This window comes from Dipodomys merriami, unplaced genomic scaffold (genome assembly GCF_024711535.1).
Source record: "Dipodomys merriami isolate MVZ:Mamm:240054 unplaced genomic scaffold, mDipMer1.0.p SCAF_7, whole genome shotgun sequence".
NCBI classification, from domain to species: domain Eukaryota; kingdom Metazoa; phylum Chordata; class Mammalia; order Rodentia; family Heteromyidae; genus Dipodomys; species Dipodomys merriami.
In genome coordinates this window covers 72,379,943-72,399,702 of record NW_027206290.1, presented here as the reverse complement: position 1 = coordinate 72,399,702, position 19,760 = coordinate 72,379,943, and the positions used below count along the sequence as shown (strand labels likewise).

The 19,760-nt window shown below is 44.3% G+C and overlaps 1 protein-coding gene across 6 annotated transcripts in view; it reads left to right on the top strand.

Moving 5' to 3' along the window:
- The window catches only part of Cpne1 (copine 1), a 48,397-nt gene extending 29,797 nt beyond the window's left edge, over positions 1 to 18,600 (top strand). For 5 of the 6 annotated variants that reach the window (XM_070007163.1, XM_070007164.1, XM_070007162.1 and 2 more), the window contains 15 exons: positions 11,198 to 11,326; positions 11,424 to 11,603; positions 11,726 to 11,800; positions 11,883 to 11,954; positions 12,055 to 12,135; positions 12,267 to 12,356; positions 12,456 to 12,542; positions 12,840 to 12,926; positions 13,023 to 13,082; positions 13,163 to 13,296; positions 13,390 to 13,444; positions 13,960 to 14,011; positions 17,397 to 17,530; positions 17,885 to 18,121; positions 18,279 to 18,600. In XM_070007163.1, coding sequence (XP_069863264.1) covers positions 11,198 to 11,326; positions 11,424 to 11,603; positions 11,726 to 11,800; positions 11,883 to 11,954; positions 12,055 to 12,135; positions 12,267 to 12,356; positions 12,456 to 12,542; positions 12,840 to 12,926; positions 13,023 to 13,082; positions 13,163 to 13,296; positions 13,390 to 13,444; positions 13,960 to 14,011; positions 17,397 to 17,530; positions 17,885 to 18,121; positions 18,279 to 18,422 — 1,617 coding nt within the window. In that variant the 3' untranslated portion in view covers positions 18,423 to 18,600. Of the gene's footprint in view, positions 1 to 11,197; positions 11,327 to 11,423; positions 11,604 to 11,725; positions 11,801 to 11,882; positions 11,955 to 12,054; positions 12,136 to 12,266; positions 12,357 to 12,455; positions 12,543 to 12,839; positions 12,927 to 13,022; positions 13,083 to 13,162; positions 13,297 to 13,389; positions 13,445 to 13,959; positions 14,012 to 17,396; positions 17,531 to 17,884; positions 18,122 to 18,278 lie in introns of those variants that run through there. The other variant, XM_070007160.1, reaches the window with a different exon arrangement.
- The last annotated feature ends 1,160 nt before the right edge of the window (positions 18,601 to 19,760 follow it).

Genomic DNA, 19,760 nt, shown 5'->3' with positions numbered 1-19,760 from the left:
TTGGGGTAAGACTATCTTGGATTTAACTGCTATCTTCAGTTATTAGCCTCCTGAGTAGTTAGGATTCTAGGTGTGAGCCAATGACTCCTAGCAAAGGAAGATGACTTTTTTTTTAGTTGGAGTCAAATTTATAGTTTATAGTAAAAATAGAGAACAAATTGTAGGGGACAGTGTGGAAATGGCAAGACTGTTAGATATTTTTTGTGCTGGTAGTGGAGTTTGAATTCAGACTCTTGCTCTTATTTAGCTTTTTTGTTTAAGCCTGGAACTTTCTCTTGAGCTTTTTTTTTTTTTTTTCCTTTTCTTTTTTCTTTTTCTTTTTTTGCCAGTCCTAGGACTTGAATTCAGGGCCTGGGTGCTGTCATTGTGATTCTTTCCCACAATGCGAGTGCTCTACCATTTGAGCCACAGCCCCACTTCTGGCTTTTTATGGTAATATATTGGAGATAAGAGTCTCACAGACTTTACAGCCAGGGCTGGCTTCAAACTGCAATCCTCAGATCTTAAGCTCCTGAGTAGCTAAGATTACAGTCATGAGCCACCAGTGCCTGGCTCACTTTCAGGTTTTTGCTGGTTGATTAGGGTAGGAGTCTGATTTGTCTACCCAGGCTGTCTTGGAACCATAACCTTAGATCTCAGTCTCCAGAGTAGTTAGGATTATAGGTCTAACCCACCAGTGTCCCAGCTATTATAGACATCATAATAAAAAATGTTTGCTGGCAGAAGGGAGTACATAAAAATCTGGTGACTACTACATATAGCTAGACTTCTTTTTTTTTGATCGGTCATGGGGCTTGAACTCTGGGCCTGGACGCTGTCAGCTCTTCAGCTCCAGGTGAGCACGCCACCACTTGAGCCACAGTGCCACTTCTGGTTTTTAGGTGGTTAATTGGATAAAAGAGTTTCATGATCTTTCCTGCCTGGTCTGGCTTTGAACCGTGATCCTCAGATCTCAGCCTCCTGAGTAGCTAGGATTACAGGTGTGAACCACCAGTGCTTGACTAGACCTTTTCTTCTTCTTTTCCCCTCCAGTCCTGGGGCTTGAACTCAGAGCCTGGACACTGTCCCTGAGCTGCTTTTGCTCAAAGCTAGCACTCTACCACTTGAGCTACAGCACCACTTCCAGCTTTTTATATTTATGTGGTACTGAGGAATCGAACCCAGGGCTTCATTCATGCTAGGCAAGCACTCCATCCTAAGTCACAATCCCAGCCCCAGTTAGACCTCTTTTAAAATAGTTTTGTTTAAAAAAAAAGAAATGTCAGTTACGGGGTTTAAACGGGGCATTGTCCCTGACCTTTTTTGCTTCAGGCTAACACTACCACTTGAGCAGCTGCCCCACTTCCTGTTGTCTAGTGGGTGGGGGAGGGGCGACTTTTCACCACAATTCTCAGATCTCAGCCTCTTGAGTAGCTAGAATTATAGGCATGAGCCACCAGTGCTCCACAGTTTTGTAAATCATTGATCCTAAAAAGGTAGAAAGCTCACGTAGCTTTTTTCTTTTTTTTTTTTTTTTTTTTTGTCGATTGTGGGGCCTGAACTCGGCCTGGGTGGTGCCCCTCAGTTCTTCAGCTCAAGGCTAGCGCTCTACCACTTGAGCCACAGTGCCACTTCAGGCCTTTTCTGCTTATGTGGTGCTGAGGAATCGAACCCAGGGCGTCATGCATGCAAGGCAAGCGCTCTACCACTGAGCCACCTTCCCAGCCCTTATTATATAAACTTTGAACATGCAGAAAAGCTGAAAATTTGTACAGTGAATACCTATATGTTCACCATTTAGATTCTGTGACTTCAGTTTTCCTGTTTTTTACATGTCTACCTGTTCAACCATTTTTTTTTGGTATATTTTAAAAAGTTTCAGGTATCACTATACTGAAACATTTCAACATGTCTTAAGTTCAGTGTTTCCAGGTATTTAAGTATACTGTTATGTGCAAACACTCAAATGATTCACGTTCCTATTATGATAGAGAACTTTTCTCTTCCTAGAATTCTCTTCATCTTGGTCAATACCTGCTCCTCCTCTGAAGAAGTAAGGAGCACAGCACTGTTCTTTTCCTCATGGATTAGTTTTTGCCTGTTCAAAACTTCATAAGTAGAGTCAGTAGGTTTTAGCTTTCAGATGTATCTTATTACATACAGTAACTTTAAAGCCTGGCACTGGTGGCTCATGCCTGTAACCCTAGCTACTAAGGAGACTAAGAACTGAGGATCAGTTCAAAGTCAGCCCCGGCAGGAAAGTCCAGGAGACTCTCCAATAAAGAAAACCAGAAGTGGTGCTGTGGCTCAAGTTTTAGTGTGCTAGCCTTGACCAAAAAGAGCTCAGGGACAGTGCCCAGGCTCAGAGTTCAAGCCCCACAACTGACAGACAAATAAAAACAAAACTAAAAAAATAGTAATTTTCTTTGGTTGCTTGTTTTCTCTGAACATGACTATTTAGCCATTCTTTTTTTTTTTTTTTAGCTCAAGGCTAATGCTCTACCACTTTGATCCACAGGTTACTTCCAATTATTGGTTTTTAATTGAGAGATAAGAGTCTCATGGACTTTCTTGCCTGGGTTGGCTTTGAATTGTGATCCTCAGAACTTGGCCTCCTGAGTAGCTAGGATTATAGGTGAGCCACAGGCACCAGCTGTTGAGCCATTTTATTGGTGGATATTGGAAGTTTCAAGTTTTTGGCTATTATGAATAAAGCTATTCTGAGCATTCTTTGGCAAATCGTTATGGATATAATTTATTTTTGGATTAAAAAAAATCTACCAGTAGAAATTCTCTTTGGCTACATAGATGTTTAGTAGTTGTTATTTTGTTGGTCATGGGACTTGAACTCTTGAGACTGGGTGCTGTCCCTCTGCTCTTCAGCTCAAAGGTAGTGCTCTACTACTTGAGCAACAGTGCCACTTATAGTTTTCTTGTGGTTTATTGGAGATAAGAGTCTCATGGACTTTCCTGCCCAGGCTGGCTTTGAACCGTGATCCTCAGATATCAGCCTTCTGAGTAGCTAGAGTACAGGCATGAGCCACCGGTGCCTGGCCTTCTTGGTTTTAAAATAGGGTTACCAGATTGTTTTTCAGAGTGTTAACATTTAATACCTTCATTAACCATGTTTAAGAGTTTCATATCCTTGCCAACATTTGGCATTGTTAGTCTATTCATTCTTCGCCATTATGGTTTGTTTATTGGCAGTACTAGCACTTGAACTCAGGGCTTCATGCTTGCTAGCAGGTACTTTTAAACTCTAGTTGTTTGTTTGTTTTGGTATTAGTCCTGGGGCTTGGACCTCGGTGCTGTCCCTGAACTTTTTTTTAAAGCTCAAGGTTAGCACTCTGCCACTTGAGCCACAATGCAACTTCTGGCTTTTTCTGAGTAGTTTGTTGGGCTGGCTTTGAAGAGCCTGCCTGCTGTCACTTAGCTCAAGGCTGGCACTCTATCATCACTATCATCATAGTTCCACTTCCAGCTCTTTAGTGGCTAATTGGAAATAAGTCTCATGGACTCTCTTGCCTGGGCTGGCTTGGAACTGTGATCATCAGCTCTCAGCTTCCTGAGGAGGTAGAAAGGTAGGATTACAAGCATAGCCACTAGTCCTGCCTTTCATTATGGTTTTATTTTACATTTCTCTAAAGACTAATGTTATAATTACTCCATTTGCTTTCTAATGTTATATTATAAAACATGTTGTCCCTTGTGAAATAGCTGGTCAAATTTTTACCTTTTCTTTTCTGGTGGTACTAGGGTTTAAACTTAGGTCTTCACGTTTGCTATGCAGGCACTCTGCTGATGAGGCAAGCCTTTTTTTTTTTTTGGCTGGTCGTGGGGCCTGAACTCTGGGCCTGGGCGCTGTTCCTCAGCTCTTCAGCTCAAGGCTAGCACTCTACCATTTGAGCCACAGCACCACTTCTGGCCTTTTCTGCTTATGTGGTGCTGAGGAATCGAACCCCAGGCCTCATGCATGCAAGGCAAGCGCTCTACCACTGAGCTACCTTCCCAGCCCAGGCAAACCTTTTTGCGACTGGTTCTCTTTGAAGTATGATTTCTTACCCCACTGCTCACCTAAACCATGATCCACCTATTTTAGGCATTCCTTTATAGTCATAACTTCCCAGGCACTAGTCACCTTGCCCAATTTCTTTCTATTCAGATGAAGCCTCTTCTCTGGCCTGACATAGTCTTTTCAATTACTGCCTCCCACAGAACTCAGATGACAGGTACATACCATTGTACCAAGATACTGGTTGAGAAAAAGTCTTACATGTGTGCCTAAACTGGCTTTGAACTGTGATCACAGCTTTTCAAGTAGCTAAGATTATAGACATGAGCCTTATTTTGTGTGTTGGTTCCAAAGCCTGAACTCAGAGCCTTGTGCTTTCAGCTTTGTTGCTCACAACTGGTGCTCCATCATTTGAACCATCACTCCACTCCAGCATTTTGCTGGTTAATTCAAGTTGGAGTGTCTGACTTAAAAACTGTGATCCTCCAGGACACACACTCACTCTCTCTGTCTCTCTGTCTCTGTCTCTGTCTCTCTGTCTCTCTCTGTCCCTGTCTTTCTCTCTCTCTCTCTCTCTCTCTCTCTCTCTCTCTCTCTCTCTCTCTCTCATCATTTGTGAACTCTGGGCCTGGGCACTGTCCTTCAGCTCTTCAGCTCAAGGCTAGCACTTGAGCCACAGCACCACTTCTGGCCTTTTCTGCTTATGTGGTGCTGAGGAATCGAACCCAGGGCCTCATGTATGCAAGGCAAACACTCTACCACTGAGCCACCTTCCCTACCTACCCCCCCTTTGTTTTTAATATGGAGTTATAGGATTTCTACATTTAAATATTATTAGGCTTTTACTTGCTTTGTTTTGTTTCTCATGCTGGGGATCAAACGTAGGGCTTGTGCCCTATAGGAAAGTGCTTTACAATTGAGCTACATTCCCAACCTTCTGCATTTACATTTCATTTCATTTTATTTTTGTTGTTGTAGGGCTTGAACTCTGGGCTTGGGCACTGTCCCTGAGCTCTTCAGCTCAAGGTGAGTGTTTTACCACTTGAGCCACAGTGTCCACTTCCAGTTTTCTGGTAGTTAATTGGAGATAAGAGTCTCAAGCACTTTCGTGCCTGGGCTGACTTTGAATTGTGAGCTTTAGATCTCAGCCTCTTGTGTAGCTAGGATTACAGATGTGAGCCACTGGCACCTGGCTTGTGTTTACAATTTAAAGCTCAATTGTATAAGATCAGGATAGGGGAGATATACTACTTCATTAGTTTAGATGAAATAGGCCTGAAGGTAGGAATTGAGCAAAATCATCTTCACCATTTATTCAGTGAATGGTTATACTAACTAAATACCTAGTGCTAGTTCTAAGTAGCCCATTGTTATGAGGGAGGGGAGAGAGTTCAATTAATAATCCTGGTATAGTAATTTACTGTATGTTTACTGTAGAGTAAATGAGGATATAGACCCTCTAGACAGGGTATATTTATTTGTTTATTATGTGGTACCAAGGAATTGAAGCCAGGGCCTCTTGCTTGCTAGGCAAGCACTCTATCTACCACTAAGCCATTCCTAGCCCTAGACAGGGTTTTATTCAATTATAGCTTGTTTTCTAGACTATTAAGGGGAGATAGCACAAAAGCCCTAAGTTGGAAGCAAGATTGACTTTGTGTGTATGTGCATAAACCTGGTAGGACACAGCTAGGAGGCTAAATGAGTAGTTATGCAGGGATTAGGTATTGCCAACTACAATAAGAACTTTGAATTTTTATTTTGGGTGTTTTCAAAGCTATTCCAGAACTTTAAGCAGAGAAATGACATGGTCTGGTTTCTGTTGGCTAATAGTCTCAGCAATCCATGTATGTGTAGTAAGAGAAGACTAAACAGGAAACCATTGTAATAAAATCTTTTTTTTTTTTTTGGTCAGTTGTGGGGCTTGAACTCTGGGCCTGAGCGCTGTCCCTCAGCTCTTCAGCTCAAGGTGAGCGCTCTTCCGCTTGAGCCACAGCGCCACTTCCAGTTTTCTAGTGTTTTATTGGAGATAAGAGTCTCACGGACTTTCCTGCCCGGACTGGCTTTGATCCGTGATCCTCAGATCTCAGCCTCCTGAGTAGCTAGGATTACAGGCATGAGCCACTGGCCTTGCAATAAAATCTTTAGAGAGGTATTAAAGAGTCCTAAGGTGAATAAAATAATGTCATGCCAGAGCTTCAGATTACAACGCCTTTGCTACATAATGAAGTGTTTTGTGTGTGTGTGTGTATGTGTGTGTGTGTGTATGTGAGAGAGAGAGAGACAGAGAGAGAGGAGAGGGAGAGAGAAAGATGAACTGGAAAATAACTGGATGACTAGCTAGATGAATGACTAGCAAGAGTTAGGGCAGGTGGACAATTAAGAACGACTGTAAAGACTGAACTAGGGAAGTTGCACTACTATATTGCACAACTACTCAATGCAGCACAGACATGCCCTCAGGAATAGGCCAATAAGATGGCTTGCTAGGAAGTTTGGCCCTAAATCTAAAGGCCATTGGCAGCTAGCTATACAGGGCTTTTAATTAAGTTGAAGGTTGATGGTAGCTCTGGAAGCTAGAATTAGGATACTAAGTGGAGCAGTGCTAACAAGGAGAAAACACAGGTGGCACTAGAGACAGACAGTAAAGTCTTGTTAGGAGTTGTTGAACTGGAATAGCAGCCATAGGCTTAGAATGAATAGATAAGAGAACTTGAGGTGTGGAACTGGGGGGAAAGTATAGGACAAGCTGGGTGCTGGTGGCTCCTGCCTGTAATCCTAGCTACTCAGAACCATGATCTGAGGCTCATGGTTCAAAACTAGCCTGGGCAGAAAAGTCTATGAGACTCTTATCTCCAGTTAACCACCAGAAAACTAGAAGTGGCACTGTGGCTCAAGTGGTATAGTGCTAGCCTTGAGTTGAAGAGCTGAGGGACATCGCCCAGGCCCAAAGTTCAGGCCCCATGACCAGAAAAGTACAGGACAATATGCTGAAATTATAAAGTATATTGCTAGGCACTGGTAGCTCATGCCTATAATCCTAGCTACTCAGGGGACTGTGATCTGAGGATTGCAGTTCAAATCCAGTCCAAGCAAATCCAAGAGACTAATCATTAGTTAACTAACAAGCTAGAAGTTGCTCAAGTTGTAGAGCCCAGCCTTGAGCAAAAGCTAAGCTCAAGCTTGAGAAACTAAGTTCAAGCTCTAATACCAGCAGACAAAAAAGAAGCAAGAGGAACTGGGAATGTGGCTTAGTGGTAGAGTGCTTGCCTTGCATGCATGAAGCCCTGGGTTTGATTCCTTAGTACCACATACACAAAAAACCGGAAGTGGTGCTGTGGCTCAAGTGGTAGAGTGAGTGCTGGCCTTGAGCAAAAGAAGCTCAGGGACAGTACAGTGCTCAGGCCCTGAGTTCAAGCCCCATGACTGGCCCACACAAAAAGATTTCTCACTTTCATTCCACTCCTTCAGTATGCCAAATTATGTTTATTCGGTGTATCTTCTATTTTTCTGTCTGTATTTGTATAGGTGCTCAAATATAGTGTATATATTATACATGCATATATAATAATAACATGCTATGTTCTTAGTTTTCTTTCTTTTTTTGGTTGTGGGGTTTGAACTCTGGGCCTGGGTACTATCCCTGAGCTCTTTTTTTTTTTTTTGGGTCTGGTCGTGGGGCCTGAACTCTGGGCCTGGGCGCTGTCCCTCAGCTCTTCAGCTCAAGGCTAGCGCTCTACCTCTTGAGCCACAGTGCCACTTCCGGCTTTTTTCTTTTTGCTTATGTGGTGCTAAGGAATCGAACCCAGGGCCTCAGGCACGCAAGGCAAGCGCTCTACCACTGAGCCACCTTCCCAGCCCTCCCTGAGCTCTTTATTCAGCTCAAGGCTAGTGCTCTTACCACTTTGTGCCACAGTGCCTCTTCTGGTTTTCTGGTGGTTAATTGGAAATAGTCTCACTGACTTTTCCACCTGGGCTGGCTTTGAACTATGATCCTAAGATCTTAGCCTCCTAAATACCTAGGATTACAAGTGTGAACCAACAGCATCCAGCTTGTTCTTAGCATTTTTACAATTTATTTTTTAATATAAATTATTTTAATATATTTACTATATTGGATATTAAGCATATCTCAACACATTGACCAGTATGACACATTTCTAGCTTTTTTTTTTAACTGCTATTCTGGATTCCATTGTTTAAATGAGTCATCACCTATTTAACTTAGTCACCCGTCAAGTAGTTGACAGATGTTTAGGCTACCTCAGGTTTGTTGGTTGCTGCTTTTTTGTTGGTTATGGGAGCTTGAACTCTGGGCCTGGGGTGCTCTTTCTGAGCTTTTCAGCTTGAGGCTAGCGCTCTACCACTTGAGCCACAGCTCCACTCCCGGTTTTCTGGTGGTTAATTGGAGATCAGAGTCTTAAGGACTTTTCTTGCATAGGATGGCTTTGAATCGCAATCCTCAGATCTCAGCCCCCTGAGTTGCTAGGATTACAGATGCGAGCCACCAGCACCCAGTATATTTGTTTTTAGCAATATAAAATGAGCAGCAAACATTGCCTCAGAGAATATGTAAGGTACATGCATGAAGTTCTGATTATGACTTTTGAAAAGCTATCATCTGTTCTCTGATCTTCCTTGGGGAGCCTCCTGAGAAATGATCAGGATGTTCAAGAGTCTGGAGATGGGCTAGGAAGGTGGCTCAGTGGTAGAATGCTTGCCTTGCATGGATGAGGCCTGGGTTCAGTTCCTCAGCACCATATAAGTGGAAAAAGCCAGAAGTGGTGCTGTGGCTTAAGTGGTATAGTGCTAGCCTTGAGGAAACGCTGAGGGACATCGCCCAGGCCCAGAGTTCATGACCGACAAAAAAATGGAATGAGGCTTTCCTGTGAAGCTACATACTAAGAAATAAGTAAGGCTGCTTGGTAGGAGTGACAACTCCACAGGCTTTACAACAGTTTAAGAACTTTTGGCGCAGAACCTTCTCATAAATGGGTTGTAAGAGTAGTCAGGGTTTTTTGTTTGTTTTGTTTTGTTTTTGTTGTTGCTGTTTTTACTTCATTTGTATATGCCAGTCCTAGGGCTTGAACTCAGGGCTTGAGTACTGTTCCTGAGCATTTTGTTCAAAGCTAGCACTCTACCACTTAAGCCACCATTCCACATCAGGCATTTAGGTAGTTAAATGGAGATAAGAGTCTCATAGACTTTCTGGTCCAGGCTGGCTTTGAGCCATGATTCTCAGATCTCAATCTTTTGAGTAGCTAGGAAAGGCATGAACCACTGGTACCAGGGCTGAAATAGTCATTTTTGATTATTGGGTACATTCAACAGAGGCTGAAATTCCATGGAGGGGTAGTGTGTAAAGTGACTTGAACACAAAGAATTAACAATGTTGGTTAACAGCTTTTTCTCTGAAAAGTGTAGGGTTCCAGTATAAGCGATTTGATCTCGATTAGTAAAGGGAATGACTGAGGGTCAGTCAGGTGCTTGAGGCTGGAGGAACACTGCTGGGGAACCTCTAATGCTGCCTTCCTGGTACTTATAGTCTTCAAGTGTATGGGCCAGAAAGGATAGCAAGGGGTCTAATAGGATTATTATGGTGGCAATAGAAGAAACTACACTGGAGTCAACGTAGTGATATGTGTAAGAAGATAATATTTTAGCAAAGGAAATGAATCGATTGGAAAAGTTTGAGGCTTCTTGAATTTTGGGGCATGAGGCTAGTCAGTTTGGATGTGGCTACGTTAGGGGTTTGGCTATAGATTTTATTTATATAGTTTATTGTTTAGATGCTTGGGATAGAACAATGAACAGAATAAATACTCCTTTCCTCCCACTTTATACTCCACTGGGGGAGGCAAATTATATAATAAATAAAATGTATGCAATATATCAGACAATGATCAATGCTAAAGCCAAAGAAGCAAATAAGAGGTATGTGTCAGTGATTGAAAATTTTAGAGTAGCTAGAAAAGAAGAGACTTTTCCTATATTCTGGAGATGGTTTTGAATAAAGAAGGGAAAATGGGAGTAACAAGCCATGCGGATAATATAAGGAAAGGGCATTGCAATTACTGAAGCTTTGGAGAAGTTGGCTTATTTGGGGAGTGGAAAGTAAGATGGCTGGAAGTGATCAAGAAAATTGGTAGCGTGTCAGAGCAACTGAGATCTTTCATACCTGTGGTACAGTTTGGGTATTTTCCAAGAAAAGTGAAAGGTTCAAGCAGAGGTGAGACTTGACCTGCCTAAGAATCGCTTTGGTCCTTATATTGAGAATAATAGCCCATTGAGGTAGAGATATGGATGTGAGGTGGAGTGAAGATGGCATAATAAGATTTAAGGAGACCAGTTGAAGAAGTTACAAGCTAGGCAAGAAATGACTGCTTAGACAGAGTTGGAGTTGAACTGCTGATTAGAGAGTAGGAGAATTGTTGGGAAGGTAAATCACAATTCTACTTCTGAGATGGAGGGTCACAGAGTTAGGAAGTTATTGAGGAAGAGACTTTTTGGGGAGTAGTATCTGGATCATAGTTTTACTGTTAGGTTTGGAACATAGCTTAGTGTCTGGGGCCAGTAAGAATTCAGATTGAATTCATTGAAAATTGAGATTCACATTCAGAATGAGATTCATTGGTCTTTGAAGAGATCAAGATTGGTGTTTGGATCTGCATAACACAATGGGAATTAGAATTGATTTTAGGGTAAGGATTACTTTGGGGGGGGCTAAGTTATAGATGTAGGCTGGTATTCTTCTATTATTATTCTAGGCCAGGATTGGTTGTAACTTCCATCTCCTGTGCCATTGAAATTAATAAAAGTGTTGAAAGTATTGAGGCTATATCTATATATCTATATATGGGTGTCTTAAGAGTGAATTCAGGGCTGGGAAGGTGGCTCAGTGGTAGAGTGCTTGCCTTGCGTGTATGAAGCCCTGGGTTTGATTCCTCAACACCACATAAGCTGAAAAAGCTGGAAGTGGCGCTGTGGCTCAAGTGATGGAGCATTAGCCTTGAGCTGAAGAGCTGAGGGGCAGCGCCCAGGCCCAGAGATCAGGCCCTGCGAATGGCAAAAAAGAAAAAGAAAAAAAAAAGTGAATTCAGACTTAGCCCTGCCTATACAAAGTATCTGGCCTTCTCAAACTGGGATCTATAGTCAAGGAAGGGTGGAAAAAAGTTCCTGGTCATTGACCCAACTCTTTCCCTCCAGATGGCCCACTGTGTGACCAGGGTTCAGCTGTCCATTTCCTGTAACCACCTTATTGACAAGGACATCGGCTCCAAGTCTGACCCACTCTGCGTCCTTTTACAGGATGTGGGAGGGGGCACCTGGGTTGAGGTGAGGTGGATTTTGGAGGTTAAGGTCATGGAGGGAGACTGGGGCTAAGTTTTAAAGTGAAGTATGTGTGACTGATGGTTTTGACCTCTGTCTACAGCTTGGTCGGACAGAGAGAGTACAGAACTGTTCAAGCCCTGAGTTTTCCAAGACTCTGCAGCTTGAGTACCACTTTGAGACAGTCCAGAAACTACGCTTTGGAATCTATGACATAGACAACAAGACCCCAGAGCTGGGGGATGATGACTTCCTAGGGGGAGCTGAGTGTTCTCTAGGACAGGTATGTAGGGCTAAGGATTAAGGTTCTTCTATCAGATAATCCAGGCCTTCTGGCAGGGGGACAATAAGCAGGACCTAACCTACCTGAGATACTGAGTTCTCCCCTACCTTTCTTTGCCCCAGATTGTGTCTAGCCAGATACTAACCCTTCCCTTGATGCTGAAGCCTGGAAAACCTGCTGGACGAGCTACCATTACAGTAAGAAAGAGCTCAGCAAGGGTCGGGGCAGGACCTTAGATCAATGAAGAATTCATGAGATGATACAGTCTTTCCTACCTAGGTCTCAGCTCAAGAGTTAAAGGACAGTCGTATAGTAACCATGGAGGTGGAGGCCAGAAACCTAGATAAGAAGGTACGTCTGGAAAGACACTCTGGGGATGTAATAGTTAAGAGGAATTAGATGGTATATGTCTTCCCAAGTCTTGTAACTAGGATCTCTGTGGCACTGGCAGGACTTTCTGGGAAAATCGGATCCATTCCTGGAGTTCTTCCGCCAGGGTGATGGGAAGTGGCATCTGGCATACAGATCTGAGGTGTGAGACTCTTGGGATTGGGTGGGTTGGGCAGGAGACAATCTTGGGCTGTGACTAGCAAGTTGTAGAATACTGGATGAAAGAATTTGCCAGGCCAGAACTTCTTGAAAGACCTTGCTCTCCATGTCTAGGTAATTAAGAACAACCTGAACCCAACATGGAAACGCTTCTCAGTTCCACTTCAGCATTTCTGTGGTGGGGACCCCAATACACCCATCCAGGTGAGGAGCTTGCCTTCTGAGTAAATTGAGCAATGGGAAAGGGAGTTCTCACTTCTACATGCTTCAAATGTACATAACACATATATTGCTTCCCTACAGGTGCGTTGCTCAGACTATGACAGTGACGGGTCACATGATCTCATTGGTACCTTCCATACCAGCTTGGCCCAGCTGCAAGCAGTACCAGTGAGTGTTAGGTCTGCTTGGGTGTTGAGGTGGGCGAACATGGCTACCACCTTGGGGAAGATGTGAGGGTTGGAGGTGTGGCTCACATGGTAGCACTTCAGCCTTTAAGTGAAAGTGTCAGACCCTGAGTCTAGGGTCTTCCTACCCCACTCCTACCCCCCTACCCTCCTACCCTCCACTCCCCACCCCATCTAGGAAGAAAGAAAAAAAACCCTGTGCAGATGGAGGAGAGGGAAATTCAAGGCCTTTGGCTTATGTTATGGGAGTTCCCTACACTAACTTTTCTCTCCTTACCAGGCTGAGTTTGAATGCATCCACCCTGAGAAGCAGCAAAAAAAGAAAAGCTATAAGAACTCTGGTACCATCTTGGTCAAGATTTGCAAGGTGACACAGTAACCTGTGATAACCCGGGCTTTCATTTGTGAGCTTTATAATTCCAATCCCCTGTCATCCAAGGCCTGACTGTGACTTTATCTGCAGGTAGAAACAGATTATTCCTTCCTGGACTATGTGATGGGAGGCTGCCAAATCAACTTCACTGTAAGTTCCTTACTCTAGGGGCAAGGGATCAGGTCTGGGGCTCAAGGTGAGTTTCAGCTCCTGTTTTGTCCTCCTCCCAGGTGGGTATAGATTTCACTGGCTCCAATGGAGATCCCTCCTCACCTGATTCTCTGCACTACCTGAGTCCTACAGGAGTCAACGAGTACCTGACAGCATTGTGGAGTGTGGGCAGTGTCATTCAGGATTATGACTCGTGAGTAACTAGTCTCTTCAGCTGTCCCCACCTCTGCCTGTGGGTATACAATCCCCTCACTGCCTCTTCCCTCAACTCATTGTCCTCCCACAGGGACAAGCTTTTCCCAGCATTTGGATTTGGGGCTCAGGTACCCCCCAACTGGCAGGTGAGCTCTCTTTCCCTTCCTCATTCCTTTTTTCAGTTTCTGAATCTTGATTTTGGGGTCTTTGGTGAACTTATTCGCTGCCTGGTACCTACCTTGAAGGGGAGATGCAGGATTCATCCTTGCTAGGGATGTTTATATTTATAGCAAGCTCAGGACTAAATAGCTCCCATAAGAATCTTGGTATAGGGCTGGGAAGGTAGCTTAGTGGTAGAGCGCTTGCCTTGCATGCATGAGGCCCTGGGTTCAATTCCTCAGCACCACATAGCAAAAAGAAAAAAGCCAGAAGTGGTGCTGTGGCTCAAGTGGTAGAGCGCTAGCCTTGAGCTGAAGAGCTGAGGGACAGTGCCCAGGCCCAGAGTTCAGGCCCCACGACCGGACCCCCCCCCAAAAAAAAAAAAAAGAATCTTGGTATATGCCATAGTTTTTCTGAACTACTACAGAACCCGTACAGTGCTTTTTTTTCTCAGCACAAAAAAGTTCCCAGGGAAGAATCTGATTTTTATTATTATCTTCAGGTCTCACATGAATTTGCCTTGAACTTCAATCCAAGTAATCCCTACTGCACTGGTAAGTTCTAATCCTCCTGCCTGAGGTCCAAGCCTGTACTGGCAAAAAAGAGTTATGGGAGAATACCTGCCTCCTTTCTCCAGTGGAATGGACATTAGAACTAACCCTCTGGAGTCAGATCTTCATCTTGCTACTTGCTACCTACTTAGGCTTTCCTTTGTGTGCTTTGGTTTTGTAATAAAGCTAAAAATTACAAAGGATATTGAGTGTTCAAGTAGAATATGAGCAAAACAGTAAATGTGAAGCAACACTGGCATATAGTGCTTTCTAAAAAATAGCTGGGGCTGGGAATGTGGCTAGTGATAGAGTGCTTGCCCAGCATGATAGCCTTGAGCAAAAGAAGCTCAGGGATAGTGCCCAAGCCCTGAGTTCAAGCCTCCAGACTGGCAAAAAAAAAAAAAAAGTAAAGAAAAAATAATATGCTGCCGGGCACTGGTGACTCACGCCTGTAATCCTAGCTACTCAGGAGGCTGAGATCTGAGGATCGCGGTTCAAAGCCAACCCGGGCAGGAAAGACCGTGAGACTCCTATCTCCAATAAACCACCAGAAAACCGGAAGTGGCGCTGTAGCTCAAGTGGTAGAGCGCTCGCCTTGAGCTGAAGAGCTGGGGGACAGCGCTCAGGCCCAGAGTTTAAGTCCCACGACCGACCAAAAAAAAAAAAAAAATACTGTTAATTCTATTATCTATGCCTAAAAACTCAAGGGACTTATCTGAGCATCAGTGACAGTCTTGGTATCTCCCTGCAGGGAGCTTTCTTGCCAGCTACTCAATACTTTCTTTTTGGTTGGTTGTGGGGTTTAAAATCTGGGCCTGGTTGCTGGGAAGGTGGCTCAGTGATAGAGCGCTTGCCTTGCATGCATGAGGCCCTGGGTTCAATTCCTCAGCACCACATAAGCAGAAAAATCCGGAAGTGGTGCTGTGGCTCCAGTGGTAGAGTGCTAGCCTTGAGCTGAAGAACTGAGGGACAGAGCCCAGGCCCAGAGTTCAGCCCCACAACCGGACCCAAAAAAACAACAAAAAAAGAAATCTGGGCCTGGGGAGCTGGGAAGGTGGCTCAGTGGTAGAGCACTTGCCTTGCATGCATGAGGCCCTGGGTTCGATTCCTTAGCACCACATAAGCAAAAAGCCGGAAGTGGCGCTGTGGCTCAAGTGGTAGAGCACTAGCCTTGAGCTGAAGAGCTGAGGGACAGCGCCCAGGCCCAGAGTTCAGGCCCCACTACCAGACCCCCCTCCCCAAAAAAAAAAAAAAAAAATCTGGGTCTGAATGCCATCTCTGAGCTCTTCAGCTCAAAGCTAGCTTAACCCACAGCGCAACTTCCAGTTTCCCGGACTTCCTGCCCAGGCTGGCTTTGAACTGCATTCCTCAGATTGCAGCCTCCTGAGTAGCTAGGATTACAGGCGTGAGCACTGGTGCTCGGCTTTCACCAACATTTTTAAAGAATTTATGCCAGATAATTTCTAGGGTGTCTCTTGGTTTGAAATATATTCTCACAAATATATTCTCTCCAATTAACCACTCAAAAACCGAAAGTGGCTATGGCTCAAAGTGGTAGAGCTCAGAGATAGCACCCAGGCCCTGAGTTCAAGCCCTACAACTGAGAAAAATATATATATTTTCAGGATTAGAGTTTTCATTTTTGTCAGTCTGTGTGTTCTCAAGCTATCATCAGGATATCATTTTTTCCCCCTCAGTTCATTGAACTAATTTGTACTATTACTAGTCATGTTAACCATCTGACTACTTGGTTATAATTAGGCCTACCAGATTTGTCTACAAGTATTCTTTTTCTCTTTATAATTAATACCTGTTGAGAACAAACTTTAAATCAATATGCATTATCAAATTATTTTCCTTTAGATTTTCTACCCTTTGATGATTTTTACCTGAATCAGTTATTTCTGATTGCCAATTTTCTAATTTTTCCTTAAGGGCTTTCTCCTCTCCCTGTTTATTAACATCTGTATGGCTTATTAAATGTATTATAATTCAGTATTTTAAGGATGTTATAATCTTGTGTGTGTGTGTGTGTGTGTGTGTGTGTGTGTGTGTGTGTGTGTGTGTGTGTGTGTGTGTGTGTGTGTGTTTTGCTAATCCTGGGGCTTGAATTCAGGGCCTGGGCACCGTCCCTAAGCTTCTTTTGCTCAAGGCTAGCACTCTACCACTTGGGCCACAGCGCCACTTCTAGCTTTTTTTGTGTACATGATACTGAGGAATCGAACCCAGGGCTTCATGTATGCTAGGCAAGCAGTCTACCACTAAGCTACATTACCAGCCCCTGTATTGGGTATTTTGTATATGGGCACCAGTCTGGGGCTTGAACTCTGGGCATTATCCCTTAGCTTATGTGCTCAATAAGCCTACTGTTCTACCAAAAGCCATAGCTCCACTTCCAGCTTTTTGATATTTAATTGGAGATAAGAGTCTTATGGAAGCCAGGCGCCATGTCTCATGCCTGTAATCTTAGCTACTCAGGAGACTAAGATTTGAGGATCGCGGTTCAAAGCCATGAAGGGCAGGAAAGTCTGTGAGACTCTCCAATAAGCCACCAGAAAGCAGGAAGTGATGCTATAGCTGAAGTGGTAGAGCGTTAGCCTTGAGCTGAAGAGCTAAGGGACAGCGTCCAGGCCCAGATTTCAAGCCCCGTGACTGACCAAAAAAAAAAAAGTCTCGACATTCCTGCCAGGCTAGCTGTAAATTATGATTCTTAGATCTTAGCCTTCTGAATAGCAAGGATTACAGGTAACTATTTTTTTTTAAATTTATTTATTGTCAGTTGTGAGGCCTGAACTCTGGGCCTGGGCGTTGTCCCTCAGCTCTTCAGCTCAAGGCTAGCGCTTTACCACTTGAGCCACAGCACCACTTCCTTATGTGGTGCTTATGTGGTGCTGAGGAATCCAACCCAGGGCCTCATGTATGCAAGGCAAGCATTCTACCACTGAGCCACCTTCCCAGCCCATTCATTGGGGTTTTATTTCTGGCTTTGTTTGTTTTTGCCGGTCATGAGGCCTGAACTCTGGGTCTGGGCACTATCCCTCAGCTCTTCAGCTCAAGGCTAGCGCTCTACCCCTGGAGCCACAGAGCCACTTCCGGCTTTTTCTGTTTATGTGGTGCTGAGGAATCGAACCCAGGGCCTCATGCTTGCAAGGCATGCACTCTACCGCTGAGCTACCTTCCCAGCCCCCCCCCTTTTTTTATTTTTTTGGAAAGCACCTTTCTTCTCTGAGCTTTAGTTTCCTCAATTATAGTATAAAATATCCTGTGTTACAGAGGTGGCTGAATGAGATACAAGTTCCTAAACCACTTTGGTCAAGTTGAGGTAATTTCAGATCTAGCCTAATCTTGAGGGATGCAGGATTTTATTTTTTTCCTTCCTCCTTTGCAGGTATACAGGGCATTGTGGATGCATACCGCCAAGCTCTGCCCCAAGTTCGCCTCTATGGCCCCACCAACTTTGCACCCATCATCAACCATGTGGCCAGGTTTGCAGCTCAGGCTGCGTATCAAGGCACTCCCTCGGTAAGACAACGGGGTGGGTGAGAACTGTTTAACAAAAGACCCCTTTCAGCGGCTGGGAAGGTGGCTAAGAGGTAGAGTGCTTGCCTCAAATGTATGAGGCCCTGGGTTCAATTCCTAAGCACCACATAAACAGAAAATGCCAGACATTGTGCTGTGGCTCAAGTGGTAGAGCACTAGCCTTTAGCTGAAGAGTTGAGGGATAGTACCCAGAGTTCAAGTCCCATGACCCAACTCTTCCCCCCCCCACAAAAAAAAAAAAATCGGACTTCATTTCAGTGTGAGAATGTATCTGGGGTAGGTGGTGGGGGTTGGGAAAGAGGATCTGGCTCAGTATATGAATGGCCTTGTCCCCAGCAATACTTCGTGCTGCTGCTGTTGACTGATGGTGCTGTGACAGATGTGGAGGCCACACGTGAGGCTGTGGTGTGTGCTTCGAAGCTGCCCATGTCAGTGATCATTGTTGGTGTGGGTAGTGCTGACTTTCAGGCCATGGAGCAACTGGATGCAGATGGTGGACCTCTTCGTACACGCTCTGGGGAGGCAGCTGCCCGTGACATTGTACAGTTTGTGCCTTACCGCCAATTCCAGAATGTGAGTGGAGTCAAGTTTTAGGACAGATCTAAAGGTTTGCCCTTCCACCTCTCCCTGATGTGAGGAGGTTAAAACCCCAATGCTGGGCAGGACTGAATGGGTTGTGGGTGCAGACCTTGTATGCAGAATACCACTGACCTTGCCCTTTTCCTGGCAGGCCACACAGGAGGCATTAGCACAGACTGTGCTTGCAGAAGTGCCCACACAGCTGGTATCCTACTTCAAGGCCCAAGGTTGGGCCCCACTCAAAGTGCCACCTTCATCCCCAGCCAAAGGCCCAGCACAGGCCTCTCTGGCCTAGCCTCTCTGGAGGGTAAGCAGTAGCCAGTCTTCAACCTTCTGCCAGGATCCTCTGGGCCATGGACCAACCCTGCACTCTTCCCATTGCTAGCACTTTATATTTTGATACTTTTATACTTGCTTCTGCTATTGCTGCTCTTGATCCATATGCTTGTCATCCAGTAAAGACAAGTCTCTGACATCATTCTCTGTGTATTTTTGGGTGGGGAGTGTCACTTTTTTTTTTTTTTTTTTGACGCTGTCCCTAAGCTTCGCTGCTCAAGGCTAGTACTCTACCACTTGAGCCATATCTCCCCTTCTGCCGTTTTGGAAACTCATTGAAGATTCCCATGACCCTAGGGTAACTTTGAACCACTAACCTCAGATCTCAGCCTCCTGACTCACTAGGATAACTGGTGTGAGCTACTGGCACCCAGCTCTAAAAGGAGATCAAATAAAATATTCCTACCCAAACAAATTGGGTATTCATTCATCTATTCAAATATTTGTTGATTTTAGAGATACTCTTTTTGAAGATTCAAAATTTGGTTATACAGCAAATGTAGCCTTCCCTTCCTTAGAACGGAGCTGAGCTTGGAACACAGCAAGGTAGAAAATGTTATGCCCACCAAGAGGCTGCAAAGGGGAAGCAGAGCTAATTTAAAAAGTGGAACAGCTGGGTGTGGTGGCTCACACCTGTAATCCTAGCTACTCAGGAGGCTGAGATCTGAGGATCCTGGTTCAAAGCTAGCTCAGGCAGGAAAAGCTGTGAAACTCTTATCTCCAATAAACCATTCAGAAAACTAGAAGTGGCGCTGTGGCTCAAGAGGTAGAGCACTAGCCTTGAGCTGAAGAGTTGAGGGACAACGCCCAGCCCAGATTTCAAGCCCCAACACTGACAAAAAAAAAAAAAGGTGGAACAAAGGCTATATTAGACTTCCTGGAGGAAGGGAGTAATAATAGTTCTGATTGAAATGCTGGGGGTTTTTTTTTTCCTTTGTTTTAACATAAGGTCTTACCATGTAGCTCAGGCTAGCCTATGCTATTTGGCCCAGGTTTGGCCTTGAACTCAAAATTTTCTTGCTTTAGCCTCTGAACACTCAGATTCTAGACATGTGTCACCACACCTAGTTTATAATCCTGAATTTTTATTATTTTTAAATTAGATTCATGAGGAAGGGAAGAGGGAATCGTGTGTGTGTGTGTGTGTGTGTGTGTACATGCATGCACGTGCACGTATGTATGCATGAGCACATGCAATGCCAGTACTGAGGCTTGAACTCAGGGCTCTACGTTGTTTTGGCTTTTTCTACTCAAAGCTGGCACTCTTATCACTTGAACCACATCTCCATTTCTGGCT